At 42.5% G+C, this 20,912-nt stretch overlaps 1 protein-coding gene across 1 annotated transcript in view; it reads right to left on the reverse strand.

The window, feature by feature from the left end:
* Cacna2d3 (calcium voltage-gated channel auxiliary subunit alpha2delta 3) overlaps positions 1–20,912 on the reverse strand; it is an 811,541-nt gene that overhangs the window by 36,538 nt on the left and 754,091 nt on the right. The window contains exons 32-35 of the mRNA XM_051140839.1: positions 20,337–20,412; positions 17,411–17,463; positions 15,857–15,912; positions 7,651–7,762 (exon numbers count right to left, since the gene is read on the reverse strand). Coding sequence (XP_050996796.1) covers positions 7,651–7,762; positions 15,857–15,912; positions 17,411–17,463; positions 20,337–20,412 — 297 coding nt within the window. The remainder of the gene's footprint in view (positions 1–7,650; positions 7,763–15,856; positions 15,913–17,410; positions 17,464–20,336; positions 20,413–20,912) is intronic.

The following is a 20,912-nucleotide window of genomic DNA, read 5'->3' on the forward strand; positions in this document are numbered from 1 at the left end:
CAACCTGAAACCATGGGATCTGGATATATATATATATATATATATATATATATATATATATATATATATATATATATATATATATTATGCTTCAACCAAAAGAGAAAGAGCACAAAGCCATGCATATGCCTGAATACCTAATGCCTTGCCTTTGTAGTTTACAACTGATCTGTAGGTGGTGTTCTTAATGAAATGTTAAAGGGAAACACACCCCCAAGGCTATATCACCTTTACTTATACCAGCAAACTTGGGAAGGCCTTCATTAACTCCCCAAAATCCCTCAACTCTTTCCTCCAGCTTATCAGGGCTTCTGGATCTGAAGCCAAGCAGCCATGATACAGCAAAGAGAGGTCCTATGTCCCATGTGTAGCAAAGTGGCAGGTGAGCGTTTCATTGTCTTCAGACCTTTAGGTAATTAAAATCAAATTGCACTTTGGTTTCTAGTTTTGAGTTATTAAGAAAAAATACTGCTTTTCTCGGCAATTTCCTGCCTTGGGTTTTTGTGTGTGTGTGTGTGTGTGTGTGTATGTGTGTGTGTGTGTGTGTGTGTGTGTGTGTGTGTGTGTGTGTGTGTGTTTTCTCGGGTACAATGGACATAAAAGTTCTATGATTGCCAAGACATAAGGATGACCTCATGGAGTTTGCAATCCTGATGTGTGGGGCCACAGAATCCTCTTGGTCTATAAGATTCTTCATCATTAAATTGGTGGTATACACTTCCCCAAACACAAAGCCATTATTTGTCAATAACATCTAAGATGTGCTATTAAAATCTGAAATGCAGCTTCTGTTTTTATGGGGACAAGAGTGATATTAGACCATGGGCAGGAGTAATCATATTTCTCCAGAATGTTTTTCAGGGTTCAAGCTTTGTGACCATGTGGTATGATGCATCTCAACCATTTGTGGCACTTAACAAAATATCTTAATAAGTAACTTAGGAAAAACAAAGTGTTTGCTCACAGTGTGACTGCAGATCACCACCAGCAGAAGGACCTTGCAGAGAGGGCTTCCTTATCCTCCACTTCAGAGATGTGGAAAAGACACAGACTGACTTCCTCAAGCTTCTTATATGAGGGCATTAATGTCACTGCTGGGGCCAGTGCAGCCCTCAGGCCCTAATCACCTCTTAGAAGACACCACCTATTGATATTATCACATTGGGAAACAGGTTCTGACATATGACTTTGGGGTCAAGGGACACACACACACAAGTATTTCAGGGCCCAATACATGCATGAAATGCAACATTTACTGGGTACTAGTTTGTTCCACACATAGTGCTAAATCAGTAACAATTTTTCTCACTCGTTTCTTGCAGTAAGTCCCAAGATGAGCTTACTATTATTATTTCTACAACTTATCCCAGAAGAAGAAAGGCTTTCACAAGTTGAATTTTCTTGCCCATTATCACAAAGAAATTAATAAGGCAGAGATCACACTCTTCACTTTGTACTTGCAAGGTCCCCAGTGCTAAACCACTACACAGACTCATCACTTCCTTATGGTGGCCCTAGAATATCCCACATCAGAAGAATAATCTATGACGTGACAGACGGGGCAAATATACGCCTTCCTGCCATAAACACTCAGCCATGTGGGATGAAATGGGAAAACTAAACATGTTTAACTATGGGAGAGCTTTTGGGAAGAGGGAAAGCCAAGTTGTACAGTCACAGCTAAGTATAAGGAGCTGATAATCTGACCCGCTCTGAGGCTCTGAGCAAGAAAAACAGCAGTGCCCATGAGAAATCAAACTTCCAGCTGAAAATGAATTCTGCTTAGGGAAAATATTTACTATAATTATATGGTGATGAAGCCCCTAAAATATGAAGACTTACATAACAATTATTCCCAGGCAGTCAATACTAATAAGATACATGCAAGAAGTCCAAAGGCACAGCTACCATAGAAACTAGAGCCCTGTGTTAGTGACACAGAATAATAATTAATATACGAGACAAGTTCAGAGTTTAAAAATGTAACTGAATATACAGCGAGGAATTTGCCATCAAAGAACGCAGACACAAGAACAAAATTGTCAGTTCTCTCCAACGTGCGCTACTAAAACACTCTTAAAATGTCACTATTTAGACAGAGACTCTAGTGAAGACTGTATGGGAGAAATGACTACTTTTAAAAGAAGAAAATTAATCCCCTAGAAAGCTGTACATATTGAGAACAGAGCGGATATGTTAAGCAGCAGACCACAAAGGAAGATGAATTTTTTAAAAATCACACAAGATAAAAGGATTAAGCAAAAAGGATAAATTGATATTGAGAAAAATACCTCAGTGAAACCTCAGAGCACGTTGGAGAAGAGGCTCAGTGACAGCCGTGGACAAAGAGGGGAGGCCAAGCTACTTACCATGGCACAGAGCTGAACCTCGGGAGACAACAGAAAACGTTCCTACTTAGAGTCTGTGGCCTTGGTCTTGATGACAGTGTTTATGCTACACCACAGAAGAGGCGTTAAACAAAGCATGGGAGAATGTGTCACTCCTATACCATTCCTGAAGACCAAACAGGAAAAGAATACTACTAAAGCAACAGTGGTCAGAGAAACATGGTGGCAGAGGTACCCAGCGAGGGACTACATTAGACAGCAAGAGGAATGAAATAGTCACAGGGTTAAAAATATTGAATGTAGGAACTGTACAAATGAGTTAGGAGGTAAGCCCAGTTAGAAGACTCTTAAGTTCTTGTTTGTTCATGAGCAGGGGAGAGGCTCTATCTAATTGGAGCATGTCCACAGAGCAAGGGTAGCACTGAAAGGATACAAGATTATAGCTATGTACTCACAGGGGAAAACGTGAATACAGAAAACTCAAAAATCTAATAAAAGCAAAAATTCAAGACAAATCTTGGGAGAAAAGGCAACTACAAATGATGACAGGACTAAAGCCAGAAAGCACAAACATATCTTCAAGGAATCAACCTAGCAGGTGATACAAGCAATGAAAAGAACAACTAAAGTTGCATCCTAGGGACAGAGCAAAATCCCAGTATAAAAAGGACAACAACGAAACTGGAAAATGGGGATGTGCATTTGAGCACCACTCCCAGGATGCACAGCTTTATCTACGTGGTTAAGAAAGAGCAGCAGATGCTGAGGGTGACAGACTTTATGTATAAAAAGAGTTGGCTCCTACATAGATTGGGGAAAGGAATGGCTGGCAAGGAAACAATGGACACAATACTGACCCAAGCAGGGATTTCCATGGCAACACAACGTCAAAATCTGTATTGTAAGATGAACTGAATGATAGGAAGAAATGAAAAGCTTCTAACCCTGGGAAGAGATTACGTCGCAACTGTAACGGAAACTCATGCTCCCAAGAGAGAAAAAAAAATAAGTAAGGGTTGAAGTACATCAATCACATTTGATCAATGGATAAATGTTAATTTTTTTACAAAGCTATTTGAAAGTACATCTTACTTTCAAATCATATGAACAAGTAATACAGTGTGAACCAACTTTTCACATATACCAGAAAGTACATTATGTGGGCTACAACACCATTTAACTAGACGTCAGCAATAAATAAAAAGAACCTCAAAACCCCATCTATTATGAAATTTCAACCACTATTTGAACATATGCAGATACAAATGACTTTGAGTAAAACGTGGACATTAAGTTGATAAAGATGTAAAGTGGGAGAGAGAGAGAGAGAGAGAGGGGTGGGGGGGAGGTGCACAGCATACATAGAAAAGTTGAGCACTAAACATAGGATATTGAAAAATTAAAAACAGAGTAAACCCAAAACATAGAGGAAAGACAAACGGACACAGGGGACGCCGGGGACGAGATGGCTGAGATACAGACGGAGGAAGAAGCAGAGATGCAGGCGGGAGGAAAAGAATTTAAAACTCACAAGTTAAAAGGGAACAATGTATTGCAGTTTTCTAAGAAAAAAAAAAAAAAAAAGGCCAGAAGAAAGAACTTTGAAATTTTTAACATACAGAAATGATGAATACTTGAGATATATCCACCTTAATTTGAACAGTTATGTATACAATGTATATCAAAAACATCATATGGCACCAGATAAATATACATACTTTAAATATACCAGGTAACTTTATAAAAAGGAAAAGAGGCAAAAAAATTATGTTAACATTTTAAACCAAACACCATTTATTGATGAACTAAATAAATTTGGAAATGAGATGAAATACACACTATCAAAAGAAATATAATCACTAAATCAATTCAAAAATTAAGATAATAAAAAGAAAATGATATGTATGCATGAAAATAACATACTAAAGCCCATGAATCTGCATGCCTCTTAAAAGATAATAAAAGGAAAGGTTTACAAATAAATGAGATATAGAAAATCCAGGGAGCTCTGTCCACAAAAGAAGGGAACTACGTAATCGTATGTGTTTTCCCCCACACCCCATCAGCCACTGGAAGCTTTGTGAATTTTTACCAAATTCATGAGAAACACATATCCTGTCTCATAAGAAATGTCAAAGATAACAGAGCTGAGGGAAAGTCCCTTATGTAAACAACTTAACAGCAGAGGCAAATGAGAACACAGGGAAGAAAAGCCTGGCCACTTTCACTTTTGACCACGGACATAAGGTTCATCTGGTAAGTCAAATGAATAGATTTAGCCATACGTGTTTGCCCTATTTTTGTAGTAAGTGGCAAAAGCAGCTTCATGTGGAGAAAGCAATGGTTTTCCCTTTAAATAAGGTATCTACTATGAAAGGTATAGCACACTGACATTCATACACAGAGCCACGCACTTCTTAAAGGCTGGGATACTGTGGAAAAGATGTGTAATTTGGTGATGTCCTTGTGTGGACACCAGGGCATCACCAGGCAACAGAACCTTATTGGTCCACTCTAACCATCGTCAGTCAAACCATCACTATAGAACACATGATTATGCACATGCATGTGTGCCTACAATGCATATGTCAATCATGAGATACATTGCATAGTGAAAAGTTAAATAAGTCAGCAAAACAATATAGGAAGAAGTTACTTGAGTAGTATAAACATTTTAAATAAAATTCGCCATCTATCCAGGGATCAAACAGCAATGAGAGCAACGGAAACTCATCATGTTTTTCTTAATCCAGCAATTATCTAACTACGCTAAACCCATAGTAATTCTAAGCCGGGGTGATAGTGCAGGCTACACAAATGTTCCTGCATTATACACATGATTTTTTAAATTATAAATATAAATATTTACCATGTTCAAAGAAGAGGCTGGTGAAGATGGAAGGTGCATAAAAGAGTGTAAGGATGAATGTTGCCAGGATACATTATACATATATGTAAAACTATCAAAGGCTTTATTTTAAGCAATATAGATTTGAACTTCAGAACATTTTCTATTCCTTAAAGATATTATGGCATTTAGTGAGGAATGTCAGAATATTCTAGAATCATTCTTTATAGCAAGAAGTACTCATGCCTACCATTCCTTTAAAAATAATTAAAATATGGGGCTTGAAAAAATGGCTAACAAAAAAATTTCACATTATTTAACATTATATAATGAAAACATCTAACAAATATCATATTTAATATGATACTATTAACCATGATTAAAAGAAGCTTTTGTTCAATAGTATCCAGTGTCACAAATCATGAAACGATATTTAAGAATGGAGATTAGGCACTTTGCATAAGTGATGTCACTCCTACGCAGAGAGCCCGGGGAATCCATATACGAACCGGCAGCTCTAAAACACAGCTAGCAATCTGTTGCCTATAAAATACTCAATAAACTGAAACTACTGTTATTGTTATATATTATGATTATCCTCAAGTATTTTCATTATACATTAGAACAGTAGTTCTAGATGTGGTCTACTTAAACAAGAAAAACTAAAAGTGGGCTAGGTATAAATCTGATATAATTTATACCCACTTGCATACAAATGAGGAGGTGTGTTTGATTATGAATAGGAAGATGAGCTATCCTAAAAATAGCCATCCTTTCCACGCTGATTGTAGCTCACAGTGGTTTTCATGAGCGCACCAGAATTCATAGCAATTAACAAGCTAATTCTAAAGTTAATATGAAAAGATAAAGGACCAAGAGTTCCCAGGATAGCTTGGAGAATGAATAAGGAAAGAATGTGTGCTCTCCTAAGTGTCTCCTAGCTACAAGGGTCTGCAACCCTGGCCACACACAAGATCAAAAACAGCTCTGCAGACTGGTGGCTGTAAGCATCATTACAAGTGAATAGAAAGCACAAGTTAATAGAATGACTGCCTATCTGGGTGTGGTAGAACACCCTGTAATCCCAGCACTCTGGAGGCAGAGGCAGAGGCAGGCAGAGCTCTGCGAGTTCGAGGCCGGCCTGGTCTACAAAGTGAGTCCAGGACAGCCAAAGCTACACAGAGAGACCTGTCTCAAAAAGAAAGAAAGAAAGAAAGAAAGAAAGAAAGAAAGAAAGAAAGAAAGAAAGAAAGACACCAAAAAAACTAAAAGCAAAACAATGAAAAAATATAATGGCTGCCTAAAATGTGTGAAGTTCTAGGTTCAAGCCCCAACCCCTCACACATACCCACATAGGCACAAACATATACGCAAGTGCAGGTTAAGGGTTACCAGGCATGATGAGCTGGTCCAGTGGTTAAAAAATTCAGCTGCAGAAGCCAGCCAATGTAATTAGTCCTCAGAATCCACTACTCCACAAAGCTGCCCGCTGACATTTACATGTGCCCTGCAGTACAGGCATGCCCTACCCCCTACCCCCACAGATACATACTGAAAACAGAGTACAAGTTTACACTTTTATAGTACATGAGAAAGGACGAAGTCAGAACTCCATCTGTGCTGTGCCACACGGACAAACTGCAAAGGGTTAAAGTTGTAAATACAACCAGCACACATGAATGTGTTCAGGAGGAAGATGCAAGCATCGCTGTGTTAGAAAAGACGAAGACTTTCTTAAGAGTGGCACACAATGCATAAAACAGAAAAGGACATAGCAGACTATATTAAAATATAAACAAAAGAACGTCTACATTCGTGAGGAGTCATCCATCAGTAGTGAAAAGATCAAAGAACAGGATGACACATAGAATGTATCTGTAGTTATTCACAACGTAGTCTTAGAAACACACAAAAACTTAAATCAGTAAGAAGGGATCCAACTATGCAGTAGACACCTGCCTAACAGGAACCGAGACCCAAGTTTCTAAGTGACCAATGAAACTGCTAAAATATGTTAATCTTTAGACCTTGGATGCTTAGTATCAGACCGCAGAGAAACCATGCCTACTAGGTGGGATTCAGCTACACCTGAGGCTCTGGCCTTGCTAAACACACCTAAGGACATTTGCTAAAGTTGCCAACTGTCAGCTGGGAAAACACCAGTTTGGAGCTCCTCCAAATAGCAACAGATTGGGCTAAAGCCTTCTATGCTCCAGGATGTATTGCTGCACATTCTGAACGTTTCCCAATCTTAAGACAATACCTAAATCAAGGGCAGTTTCTTCCCAGCTGATAGAGTTACGTTCTCACACCAGAGGGCAGCCATGTTTCCTGGCTCGTGGTGTAATGAAGTGTATGATCCAGTCTCATTGGCCCACGGTGGGGGCGGGGGGAGGAGCTCCACATCCAACAGAAAGGTGTGTGCAGTGGGCTGCAGGGATGGGGGTGGCTTACTTGGAGCAGTCTTCGCAAGCAATGTTCCCTGTGGTCTCTTTGATGGTGCGTTCAGACACAAAAGCCGGATATTCAGTATCACAAGGCTCCAGGGTCTGTTTCAGTTTCTGGGCTGTAGAGAAAAGGGAAGCAAAAAAGAATGAAAGCTCAGTGTTCAGGCAACCCATGGCGGCTCAAATGCAGTTCTGCTTAGGAAGCTCTGTGATTTTTTTTTTTCCCTCCCTCGGCACAGCACAGCACAATGCATTATTTTCTAATTAGTTCAGTGATTTCATCTGCCAAGCAACTCTGTAAGCTATAATTCCTGAAGCAGTTGTGTTGGCTTGATCAACTATCATTTGTGCATGACAAGAATTCTACTTTCTGGGTCAACATCAGCCACAGGGTCTCTGACCTCAGACTCACAATGACTTAGCACCGCCACCTCTGTGAATCTGAGTACATACATAAAACAACAACAAAAACCACATTATTGAGAGCAAAACAGATGCCATGATACAACTGCATAGTTCTATTACTGAAAGAAAACTGAAATGTGAAGTAGTAAAATACATAATGTCTTTGAAGTGTAGCATATATCAAATTCTACCACTATAAGGTTTCTTGTCCGATAAGACACTATGTCAGTTTAAATAACGTGGGCACGAGAATGAGCACATAGTAGGCATTCTATACAGGCTGGTGGCTCTTAAAATAGTTTAAACAACTCAAGCCCAGTAGTTGGGATGCCACCTGTGTGTGAGACTCAGTTTTCTTACTTGCGTTGAAGTGAATCAAGTTCTGTTTTCAGAGCATGGCAGGAGAGGTGCTGAGTACTGAGTACAAATGCTTGGTACCAAGTGCTAAGTATTGGTTTAATTATAACAACAACAGTAACAGAAGAGCGTAAGTGCTCTTGGCTTTTAACGTTAAATGATGCCAGTTAGCGCATAGTTAAGTGCAGAAGCTACTATAGGGGGGAAATTTGGAGAGCAAATCCCTCACTCTGCTGCCTCTAGCTGGCCCTAAGCATTCTCATCTTTAAAAAAAAGTGGGGTGCTGGTGGCTCAGATACTGCACAGTAGGTCTACTCATTTACATCTTTACAGTGCACCAACTTGAGTTCCCCAACAACCACACTATACATAGTTTTGGTTTTGTCAGTGCATGTGTAGAATTAAGCTTCTCTATAAAATTTACAGTTGTAATTCCAATATGTGATGTGTGGAATACAGCTCAAGTTATACCCCAGGTCCATACGGATGAAAGTCAGAGCCGTGGCAAGCTGTCTTCCTGAGATGCTGTGGGATAACAGGGTCCATGAGAACAACACCTGCAAACACTTAGCTGCTCACAGTCCGGTAATTATTAGGCTATCAGTAAGCTGTGACCTGTGCTTCTACATTCTAACACAACTGTTTCTAACATACGAGGTTCTCCACTGGGGCTTTCGTATTTTGAGGAGACTGTTTGGACTCATGGTACATTGGAGTATGGTGGTTGTTGTTGTTGTTGAATTTAAAACAAAATAATGCAGGTTCTAGTTCAGCTTTTTTAGCCAGATCATGTGACTTTGCTGACCAGCTGGGGAACCTAGGAGGCTGCAATGCCTGCAGCCTCCTCACAGGGCTGAATTGAGGAGGGAACTGTACACAGGGCTTTTTACCAGCAAAAATCCCTCACTTCACCTCTCCTCTCTCTGTCTCTCTGTCTCTCTCTCTCTTTCTCTCTCTCTGTCTCTCTGTCTCTGTCTCTCTCTGACTTTCCCTCTCTCCCTCTCTCTCTGTCTCTCTGTCTCTCTGTCTGTCTCTCTCTCTCTCACACACACACCAAATGCTCTTAATCTCTAAGCCATCTCTCCACTATCCCCCGTGGATAGTGTGGTTTGTTTGTTTGTTTCAAGCAAATACAACAGGAGAAGCAAATGGGAAAAAGTCAGCCCCTTGTGACAAACTGCTTGTCCCTGAGGTAGAAGGTGAGGAGTTGTTCCTTGCCCCAGGCCCATGTCAGAACTCACGGAGTACCTGGTAGGAAGCAGCCTCTTCCCAGGGCTCCCTCCTGCCTCTGTCCTGTGAAGAGAGGTGACATCTTCCCTTGGGCTTGCCCTGACCACCTTTCCTCTCCATTTCCTCCTTCTTTTGTTGCACTTTTAACCAGAGGAGAGTCTCCCTGCCTACAGTTTGGCAACACATTTTTATATTCTCAGTTCATATTTTCACAATTAATTTTTCTTTGTTTGGCAAGTGGTTCTAACATCCAATTTTGGCAGCTTCCTTTTTCTATATAAAACATCTGAATTTCAAAAAGCTCACTTCTAACTGAAATAAAGATTAAACACACAACAGTGTAGATCATAAGTGGGCATGGCACACACACGCAAACAGCATATAAAACCTGCCGACCAACAACTAAGCTCGGTCAAGAACTGCTGTGTGCCAGATGCTGTTCTGCTTGAGGCACATTAATTTATTTAACAACAAAATATGACAGGATTAAAAAATAAACTTGGAAGTAGGAACTTTTTTTTCCTTGTAAAATCTCTGCTTCCCAGAGTAGGTGGAAATGAGAAGGCTGAAGTCAACTGCCCAAGTCCACGCAGGGAGTAGGCAGAGCAGAAACAAAATGCGAACTTGGGCTGTTGCTGCAGCATGGACATGCTCCGTGGCTTTGTGAAGTCAGGCCGACAGAACAAAGCAAGGGGTTCGTGAGGTAGGATGGGGGAGGTGGCACACGCGCACACGCGCGCGCGCACGCGCGCGCGCGCACACACACACACACACATGATTCAAATAAGCCCGATAATTTCACCATCTCTAATTCTAATTGTCTGGGCCCTATTATGATGGAACGAGTCCAAAACGTCCATGGCGAAGCTCGTTTGGCCCTGATCCTTCCTGGAGATGGAATTCTTTTTCCTTTGACAATTGTAGGGTACCCATGCTGATATAGTGATAAATGCTGACGCCACTTACGGCATGGCTGTAGATCGGCTGGAAGTTGTAGGGTGTGCTTTTGAGAAACATACAAATTACCCCACAGAGCCATGGCTGTATTTACTCTAAGTAGCCTAGACCTTCCTATGTCTAAAGTACTATGGAAAACACAGGACATATTTGCTAACCACTGCTGTTTATCTTTGGAATTTCAAACCAATAGCCAAAGCTGCTGGTAATCTACTTACTGAGTTCTGTTTTAGGTCTGGACATCCAAAACCCATAATCTAACAAAGGTAGAGGCACTCAAAGATGCTGCTGGCTAGCCTAGGTCACATTTTTCTTCTCCCAGATGGGACAACTGTGCCTCAGAAGCTGGACACTGTCTGCTGTGAGTCTTAGGGTGCTTTGTCATACGCGTATGTGTGTGCGTATTGATTGACTGCCATGCTGGGCATGGACTCCAGGACATCGCCTCTACTAGGCAAGTGGTGTACACTAAGTGACGCCCTTTCTACCATCATCATTTACCTAAATGGAAAACAACTAAACCCTCTCTGGAGGTGCTTTTGCACAGAAGTCACAGTGCATCTGTGAATGGAGCCTTCATCACTGCACAATAAGCAAAGCTCTGCTGTTGCATAATTTGGCGGATGAAGAAATTAAAACCCCGTGAAAGCAAGATGCCTGTTGAAAGGCACACAGCTGTGAGTAGCGGGGCCCAGGTGTGCACCGGGACAGTCTCACTAGGAAGCTATACTTGCGGATACTCTTGATCTGTCTCCCACTCCAGTCACCTGGGTATCTGAAGCTGAAGTCACCCTGACCTACCACTTGCGCCCCCGTAGAGCGTTCATCGGGACATCCACACAATCAGATTGCTTGAATTTTCCCTTAGCAACAAATGTCCCTGATGAGAGGAGCTGACTTGGGTTCACAGTAATTATGTGCAGGCGATCATCGGGAAGGGATAGATTTGCCATCTGAAAAGCCTCTCTCTCCTTTTGTCTCTGTGAATGCGCCCCCCATTCATAACAGGGTGCCAGCAAGCTCCATTCTCTTTGTGAAACTTCACCCAAATGAGACCTTTGTGGTAATCAAGTAGAAGCGGGCTTCCACAGTCCCTTCATCAAGGAAATGAGGCAGATAAACAGTGTAATTATGGATTCCATTTTGAGCTAAAACAAAGATCTACGTCTCAGCTCAGAGTCTTTATCTGGTGAGAGAATGGTAAATTTAGAATGAATTGCAAGTCAAGACGGTACTGAGATGGCCCAGCCCCTGCACTGGACTTAGGATTTACACAGACTTTTAGCAAAGAGTTCCAATAGCAGCATCCAATAGGTGAATTCACACAGCTCCATTTGTTTCAGTGTATTCATCTACAATGTGGCAAAAATCATATTCATACCCGATAGAGTAAATGGCTGAGGGCCTGAGTGAGACAGTTCACATGTGGGATCCAGGTTTACATAATGCTAAAGAAAGGCAGATGAGGCTTTCATTATGCTAGAGGGGTTTGGCTTAGGTCTGCATGTGCGCTCTCTCCCTCCCCCCTCCCGCCTTCCCCTTCCCTCTCTGCCTCACATATATGTTTTATTTATTTGTGCATCTATCTACCTATCTATATGACTTGGGGCTTCAGAGAGACCTGGGGATAAGTACTACCCCATGACTGCCTCTCAGCTAAAGTCAGGGGAGGAGTTTGAAGGAGATCTGAGGTCTCCCAGCACTCTGGAAATGCTGAAGTATTCTATGCCAGCATACCCCAGGCAGCAATGTGAATATCAGACCAGCTTTTCTTATAATCTATGCCATGAAGGTATCATGGTATACAGCAATGGGCTCTCAACCTTCTTGATACTGTGACACCGCCCCCCCCCCCCCGCCGGCCAACCATAACATTATTTTGTTGCTACTTCATAGATGTAATTTTGCTACTGTTATGGATTGTAACATAAATATCTGTGGCATGCGACTATGAAAGGGGTTGCCTCCTTGAAATTATCTTTTAGGAAGAGGTGTAAGAAGATCCTCAGTGCAGAACGCTGAAAACCAAAGCATCACATTATCATTTTGACCTGTGTTGGGACAGCTATGGAGGGACAGGGTGTGTAGAGCTCAAAGTGACAACTTTCTAGACAGTCTATAGTTCATGCTGTAGCCTCACCTTTATTAGTCACTGTGCCCTGACCTACACTCCTCCCTCCCACCCATCAAGGCCAGGACATCTCGATGCTGGCACTATTGACTCTCTAGTTTGGCCACCTGTTTGTTACAGGGACTATCATGAGTACTGTGGCTTCTACCCACTAGATGCCAGTAGCAAGCTATAACCATCAAAAATGTCTCCAGATAGTACAGTGACTGCTGGGAGACATAGCCTCCCCTCAGTTAAACAATTCTGCTCTGGGCAAAGATCACAGTAACTAACAAGCTCTCAGTCAATCAATCTTTGAAGGAAAGGTGAGGCAAGATGTTTGTGATGACAGGTCAAGGTGAGAATGTCTTTCTTGAGGACTGAGGATGTAGCTCAGTTGGTGAAGTATTTGTCTGGCATTCAGGAAGATGTGTTCCTTACTCCTGAATACAGAAGGCAACATCTAGCACAGGAGAGATAGAAGCTCGAGGATCAAAAGGTCAGGATCGCCGGGCGTGGCGCACGCCTTTAATCCCAGCACCTGGGAGGCAAAGGCAGGCAGATCACTGTGAGTTCGAGGCCAGCCTGGTCTACAGAGTGAGTCCAGGACAGCCAAGGCTACACAGAGAAGCACTATCTTGAAAAACAAAAACAAACAAACAAACAAAAAGTTCAGAATCATTCTCAACTACACAGAGAAACTGCTGGGGGGGGGGGCGAAGAACAGGGGAGGGGTGCCTCAACTGTGATGAGGAATGACCCCAAAAATTAAGCATCAAAGATGACTAGTCCACTATTCCCAGCACAATGCTGACTCCTAAACAATTGTCACCCCACAAACATGAACACACACGTGTGTCCTGGACTCATGCACATGCGCTCCAGTGCCCACTTCAAACCTGTACTATACCTAACTAACCTTCACTAACCATCCAGCATGGCAGAGACTCCCAGACCTTCCTGCACAGGCAGGGTACAACACGCAGGCTAGACAGCCCCCTCAGAGTCCCCACGGCCTCATTTCCATGGGGTAGGTCTTTGTTCACAGTTGCTGTGGTGCAGAAGATTTAAATAGACTGCAACCCAGACCCTCAAGCGATCCTGATTTATCTTGCCCCACCTCATCTTTATTTTATAAAGTGTGTAAAATAGCAAAAAGGCAAACTCATAACGTTTCTTTAGTGGATATAATAGTCTTTCTTTTTTTCCCTGTCACTCTAAGTCATAGTTTGTTCTCTGTCTACTAACTTCTCATTCTTCGTGTTCATTTCTGACGGTATTAACTGCACATCTTCCTGCCACTGGACTGCAAGTCTTATGTCTTGGGTTCTGTTTATCATTTTATATATATATATTATGATTTTTGGTACAGGGTGTGGATCTCGCTATGTGGCTCAGGCTAGTCTCCACCTCCTAAACTCAAAACAATTCTCTTGCCACAGCTTCCTGAGTAGATGAGAGGCTTACAGGTATGAATCCTTGCATCTGGTTGGCTATGCATACCAGTATTTTGTAAATTTAATTAAATATTTGCAGTGTCATAATATACCTTTTTGAGGGTGAATTATAATCCTGAAATGACCTCATTAGGAGATATCTAACAAGGAATTATTTGGTGTTGTGAGTACCCTGCCAAGTATGTGAACCTCCTTAATAGTCTTGGTTGCTTACTTATGTTGATTAGGATAATAAAAATGCATTACAATTCAAAACTAGTAGCAAGCCACAGGGCCAGGTAGGGCCATGCCTGGCACAAGCATGATTTAGTGAGGTATTTAATAAGCAAACTATGTCCACAGCCTCAGTTGGGTGCTGATGAGAATGAATAGACATATCTTTTTTATTGCTGAAGAAACCTAGTGTCATGTAAAAGAAGCAAAGAAGGATGAGGATGGGGAAGAGCAGGGATGAAGTGTAAAGGGTCTGAGGCAGGAGCAGAAGGAAGTGTTTGGGAGGTTCAAAATTTCCATTCAGATGGCTCCTAAGGCACTAAGTGTGTAATGTCAATATCCTGTACCTAAGCTGTACCACTCAATGATCTGTGAGTTCGAGGCCAGCCTGGTCTACAACGTGAGTCCAGGAGAGCCAAGGCTACACAGAGAAACCCTGTCCAAAAAAAAAAAAAAAAAAAAAAAAAAAAAAAAAGGAAGAAAGAAAGAAAGAAAAAGAATGGAGAGTATCTGAGAACTCGCACTGGCTCAGAAGACCTGGAGGGGACAGATGGCCAAGGGACAGTGCCTAACCATGGAATGATGGTTCTGCAGGAGAACATCATCATTGCCAATATGTCAACACTGTCATCTCCATTATCGGGGATTAATTACACCAGCATCTCAGTTTCCACTTACTCTGGTCATTAGATACATTGCCTACATTATTTATCTTAACACACACACACACACACACACACACACACACACACACACACACACACAATTCTTCCCAGTGGGCAAACATCACTGCCAATATGTCAACACTGTCATCTCCATTATTGGAGATGAACTAATTTACAGGTTCCATGAATTACTCTGGCCATCAGGTAGCATGCTTCATCTTATTACACACACATACACACATACACACACACATACATAGAGAGAGAGCGAGGAGGGAATGAGGGAGTGAGAGAGAGAGAGAGAGAGAGAGAAGTGTTCTTTCTTCTGTGCTTATGATGAGGAAACTGAGCCTTGGTGAAATCAATTCATTTGCCAAAGTAAAGACTAAGCCAGACTTAAACCTATACTCTAGACCCGACTTGGCCTCTGAGAACTTCCTCTAACTACCGCTCAAATCGTCAGCTCACATGTCTACGGGAGTGCTTATCCACCCCTCCAGCCAGGACACAGGTGATGTGTCGGCCTCGCGTGGGTTTTCATGTTGCCTGTCAGCTCTCTCAAGGTTGCAAACCCTGCCAAAGAGCAGCTTCTCTGCTTCTGCCGTGAGGAAACGGGTTCAAGTGAACATGAGCGGAAAGGATCTGTGTCACACTGCACGGACTGGGCGTCAGCAGAGAGTGGCTTTCTGTGGACAGAGCTGAAGCGCTATCTCCTTGTCCCATGTGGTCTAATGCAAGCCAGTAAGTCCTGATGAAGAGTAGCAGGGACTCGGAGGTCATCACTCACACTAAGAAACAGAAACCTCTGGTGCTGCCTACCTTTAGCTGTCATGTCGGAGTGCCACCAACTGCACAGGTTAAATTCCACCAGGAACCTAGACAAATGGTGGAAAAAATGCAGGGTTACATGGTCAGCTAACCCCGGCCTAAAGCAATACTATTTTATGTCATTTGTGCTGTCCCCACCCCATCTGAAAGAATAACCCTGCACTTTGGAGACAATTGCTCCGGCTGGCTGAGTTCCCATTGAATTGATACTAGGTTTTGGCTCACTTGGAAAAAACTATTTTATCAAAAGTGCCCCTGAGATAGTGGCCTCCAAGCTGAGGAATGTCTGTTGTTTGGTCAGAAGTCAGCCTCTAGAAATTCACTTTTGTTTACTTATAATACAACCTAGTTTTATTCCACAATAAATAGCTGATTTCTGAAGACCCCTTTGCCTTATTTTAGAACTTAAAAATAGAACGTTCTCCTGGGCCATAAACATGGTCTGCAGCCATATAGGATGAGCTCAGCAAATGTGGTTATACCTATGTGTGGGGGTGAAGAGGGCGTTGGACTTTTAACAAAATCATGCCATAATCTAACTTCAGAAAAGTCAGACTTTCTCAACTGCTAGGGAAGGATGCAAAGACAATATAAATCACCTTCTAAATGAAGGGTGAGAGACCCAAAACTATCCAGCCACATACTTCTCAGACTCATGGCTACTAACCCTAGCAGCTACTTCTCCACCAGAATCCTACCACTAGCCTTAGTGCGTCCTTTATCTCTTCTATGTACAGAGCACTTGCTCGTCTTTGGATTTATAAACATTGTTGATTAATATAGGTTTCATTAAAGCAAAAAAAAAAAAAAAAAAAAAAAAAAGGAAGGAAGAAAACAAAAGAACGACAAGATAATGTCCATTCACCAAATGGCAGGGATTTGCCTTAAGCCTATAGTACTAGATCCTGGCTGGGAGAAAGAAAGAGTGACAGCTTGGTGGAAGTTGCTCAGTCTGGTCAACATGCTAGTTCTGGAATTCTTCCCTTTCCTGGATACACTGTTGCTGCCTTGTGCCCATGATCTCATCTGGAAGCCACAGTTTTCACCTTCTTCATGTTTTAAGTCTGACCTAACTCTCAAAGTCAGCCACCGTCCTCAAAAGAGGACCACGATTTGGTAAGGTTAACTTATCAACCCATCCCTAGGAGGAGCCCCTAGCCCTCTCTGTGGCCCATGTAACGCTGGCTCCTGCCCAAGCCAAGACATCCGAGCAACAGTGGACAGCTTGGCTGTGTGTTCTCCTGACCACAGCCCACCCAGGCAGCATTAAGACAGCCAGGCATCCGTGTTAAATTTAACAGTAACCACAATAAATAGATTTGGCTTGTGTATCATAAGCTCTTAGTCTGCTCGATGATGACATCGAGGCATGCGGAGTGCTTGTGAATGACTAACATTAAAAAGAAAAGATAACTTTGTGGTCTCAGAGCTCAGTGCTTTGGGCTGGTCAATGGCTCTAAGGTTAGAGCAGGAATCACCATCTCCCCACTCACTTTATCAGAGGAACAGAGGAACAGGGTACGTGTTGAAAAGCATGGTACTCACAAGACAAGTTCAGTCATTATCCACTTGGCTGCAGAGAGGAAGGCGTTATAGGGCTGAAGGAAGAATTCACTCCAGTTAGGACAATGGATTACATACGACATTTGTAGTTTGACTTAAGGCTTTACATAGAGACAATGTTATTCTTCTAGAGAGATGGATATCATGTTAAAAACCAGGGAGGGTCTAGCTAAAGGAAGAAAATGCTTGGATACTGTATCCGAAAACTAACAATTTCAAACTTTGAACTCCCCCGGAGTGAGATGTGATTTACAAGTAAAATAAACATGATCTAATACAAGGGTTATCACTGGGAGGAAGGAGGAAGTTCAACAAACGACGCTTAAACCTTTACCCCCTAGGGGCTAATATTTCGCAGCCTGATGCTGAGGGGCTGGAATCATGTAACTAATTTCAAATGGTAATTCGCAGCGTTCCCCTTTGGAAAGGTGACTCGCAGTTCTCCATCACTGTATGTCATTCATTGAGAGACGCACAAATTGAACACACTTGATTTTAATGCCTTCCATGAATTATGTAGGATTTGGTCTGCCCTTTCTCGCACTTACATATTTGGACTTGAAAAAATGATAACCATATGAACATGTGATTTTATCCCTGCAGAAAATCCCCTGCATGCTATAAAAGAAGGCATTGACAGCCTAATCTTTATTTCAGAATATTTTAATTAAAAAAAGCAGTCGGATTGTTTACTCTGTGATATTTCCTATGTGGATAATTCAATTTCCTGAATTCTGGAAAATACCATGTCCCCCTCAGTTGGCTCTTTGTACCTAGGTATGCCAGATATGTAAGTAGTGTGTAGACTTGTGGGGCAGACCACGGCACTGGCAGAGAGCTGGGCTCCAGACAGCAGGTCCAGAAAACCCTCAGCACCGTTAGCAGCTTCCATTAGGGAAGTGCATGCCAAATCTTGGTTTCTGAGGGGACAGCTGCCTGATCCTCCTCTTTGAGCATTTTAATTATAAGAACCAGAACTGGGAATGGAGGGATTATCCAGTTTTAAATAAAACAGGAATGAATTTCTAGTCCCCTAACTGTTGCTGAAAGGTTCCTGTCTCTGGCCAGAAAGCAACGGGGAGACCAGCATAAACAGACAAACAAACTAAACCCTTTGGGCTTGTTCCCAGCCTGCCCTGCTTTGCAAGGCTGTGTATATGTTTGATTTGAGTGAGGTCTTCAACATCAAATCCCTGAACCAGGGGACTCTGTGTCTCCAAGTTTAGAGTCAGAGAAAGATATTCATTTTTAACAACTTCTTAAAATCAAATGTGCCTCAAAGCCCCATGGTCTTGCCACTGGATATAATAGCATTAAAGCCATCACTTCTCCCAGCCCCAGAAAGGCCAGGGACTCAGACCATGGGGCTGATTCTGTGTTGTTACTACTGTGGTGGGGTAGCTGAGATGGAGCTGAGAGCAAAGACAGAGGAATCCCTAGGCTGTGTAGCTTGGCACTACTAATCAGAGGCCAGGGGAAAGGAGCTCAGAGAAAACCTTCTAGACCCAGCCTCAAAGGGTGTCTGAGCAAACAAAGGGATTATGCAAATAGGGGTTAAGATTTTAAATGCAAATAATCACTGAGACCCAGAGGTCATTGAGCTTTTAAAAGGTAATGATGAAAACCTGTCTTGGGAACTTTTCAAGTCTGGAAATAGTAACACACTAAAGGCAGGAAAGCCAGTTTCGAAGCAAAAAGCCTCCAGTAGAAGTGATGTTTCCTCTAAGTGGTGTTTTCTATAAAGTCCGACTTCTCAGCTGCCCCTCAGAAACATTGTAGCTAGGACCCTTTCTTACACACTGAGAGTAGAGGGAATCAATGTTAAGCATCTGGCTTCTAGATACTCTCTTGTAAGAAGATCTCCTGTCTTACAGGGGCTGATAGAGTGCTGCAAGGTGGCGCTGAAATCCTATAAGTGAAATATTTGATTGGATTTTAGTATTTCCAAAATCACATTTCAAGGGTCACAGTTGTATACATACGTGGTCTATCTTCACATACAACTTTAAGGAAGAAAAAAAAACTTCTGAGTTTTCAGACAATTGTGGGTCAAACTGATATTTTCTGTACATTGCCAATTACATTTTTAAACTGGGAATCATTTATTACTGGCAGTGTGCAGCTGGTTGGTTTCCAAGGACACAGCACTGTGTGCCTTGCTTATAGGTTGTCAGAACCTAGGTGGACACAGCTCCAAGGCAGAAAGGACTGGGATTAGTAGCAACAAAAACAGAGGATTCCACCTGCTCACCCATGGCCTTAGAGCTCTATGGAACAGAAGACTGCTTTTCTCATGAGTGCGTGCAGGAGTGTGTGGGCGTGTGCTCAGCTGGGTGTGTGCCTGTGTATTGAGACGCCAGAAGGAGATGACAGATGTCTTTCTCAGTTACAATCCACCTTGGTTTTTTAGACAGAGTCTCTCAAGACCTTGGAGTTCAGGGCTTGAGGCGGGAGATTCTCTCGACTCTCTATTGGACCTGCTCTGAGTTTATTGATGTGCACCACCATCTTTGGCTTGGCTCTCGTGTGTGTCTTAAGGACCCAAACTCAGTCCCTCATGGTTACGTGGGAAGAACTATCTCATCAACATCCCCACAAGGGCCATTTCTGTTGAGCAAACCCAAATTCATTTAATTCTCTTATGTAACAATCAGTGCCACGTCCCTTGTTGTCTATAAAAGGGGGACTGTTTATTAAGCCATCTAAGACCTTGACCTGATTTTTAACTTATATCACCGGATCTGGGTTTAAACAGAAAGCCGCCGTTCTCAGTGAGTAAATTCAGGAAATACCTTTAAACATTCTTGGTTTTGAGTAAGGTACATTTGATTACCCTAAAGTCTGAGCCACAGTTCCCCAAGGCAGCAGAAGTGCCCAGCTATCACCCGGGAAGCAGCTCTGTACTTACGTCCAGGAGTCCGTGGGCACTGTCGCTGCTTTCCTTGTTGGCTCTACACATGGCTTGGTAGTCGTACAGGGTTATTCTGTGGGGGTAAGAGAAAGGGGCCTCAAGTGATGAAGACATAGGAGCACTGCTCCATAATGCTTGAGGCCAGTGAAGTGCCTGGCCCAGAACACTAGCATCATGTGCTATGCTCACAAACAGAAAGAGACCCACAGAGCATGGCAATGAATGGCACTGGAAACTGTCGTGTCACATCACCACTGGTACTTAACGAACGGAAGGTCTGGCGATGTCCGGAAGAGCACGGGGAGACACAAAACCACGAGGACAGTTGCCATAGAGCACCGTCCTCCCGAGGCTACTCCTGACTGAACCCGGGACCCCGGGTGCATCTGTTTGTTAGATGAGACCCAGCAGGAGCCACTTCAGCTTACAGAATGGCAGAGCCAGCTGCCTGTCCCCATGTACTAGGAAACAGACCAGGATTGAGTCAAGACCTAAAGTGATGGGAAGGGTAAACCAGACGTCTCATTGACTACAGCCCCTTCCATGTGACCAATAGTGACTATACTTCATATT

Source organism: Acomys russatus, chromosome 3 (genome assembly GCF_903995435.1).
Source record: "Acomys russatus chromosome 3, mAcoRus1.1, whole genome shotgun sequence".
Taxonomy (NCBI): domain Eukaryota; kingdom Metazoa; phylum Chordata; class Mammalia; order Rodentia; family Muridae; genus Acomys; species Acomys russatus.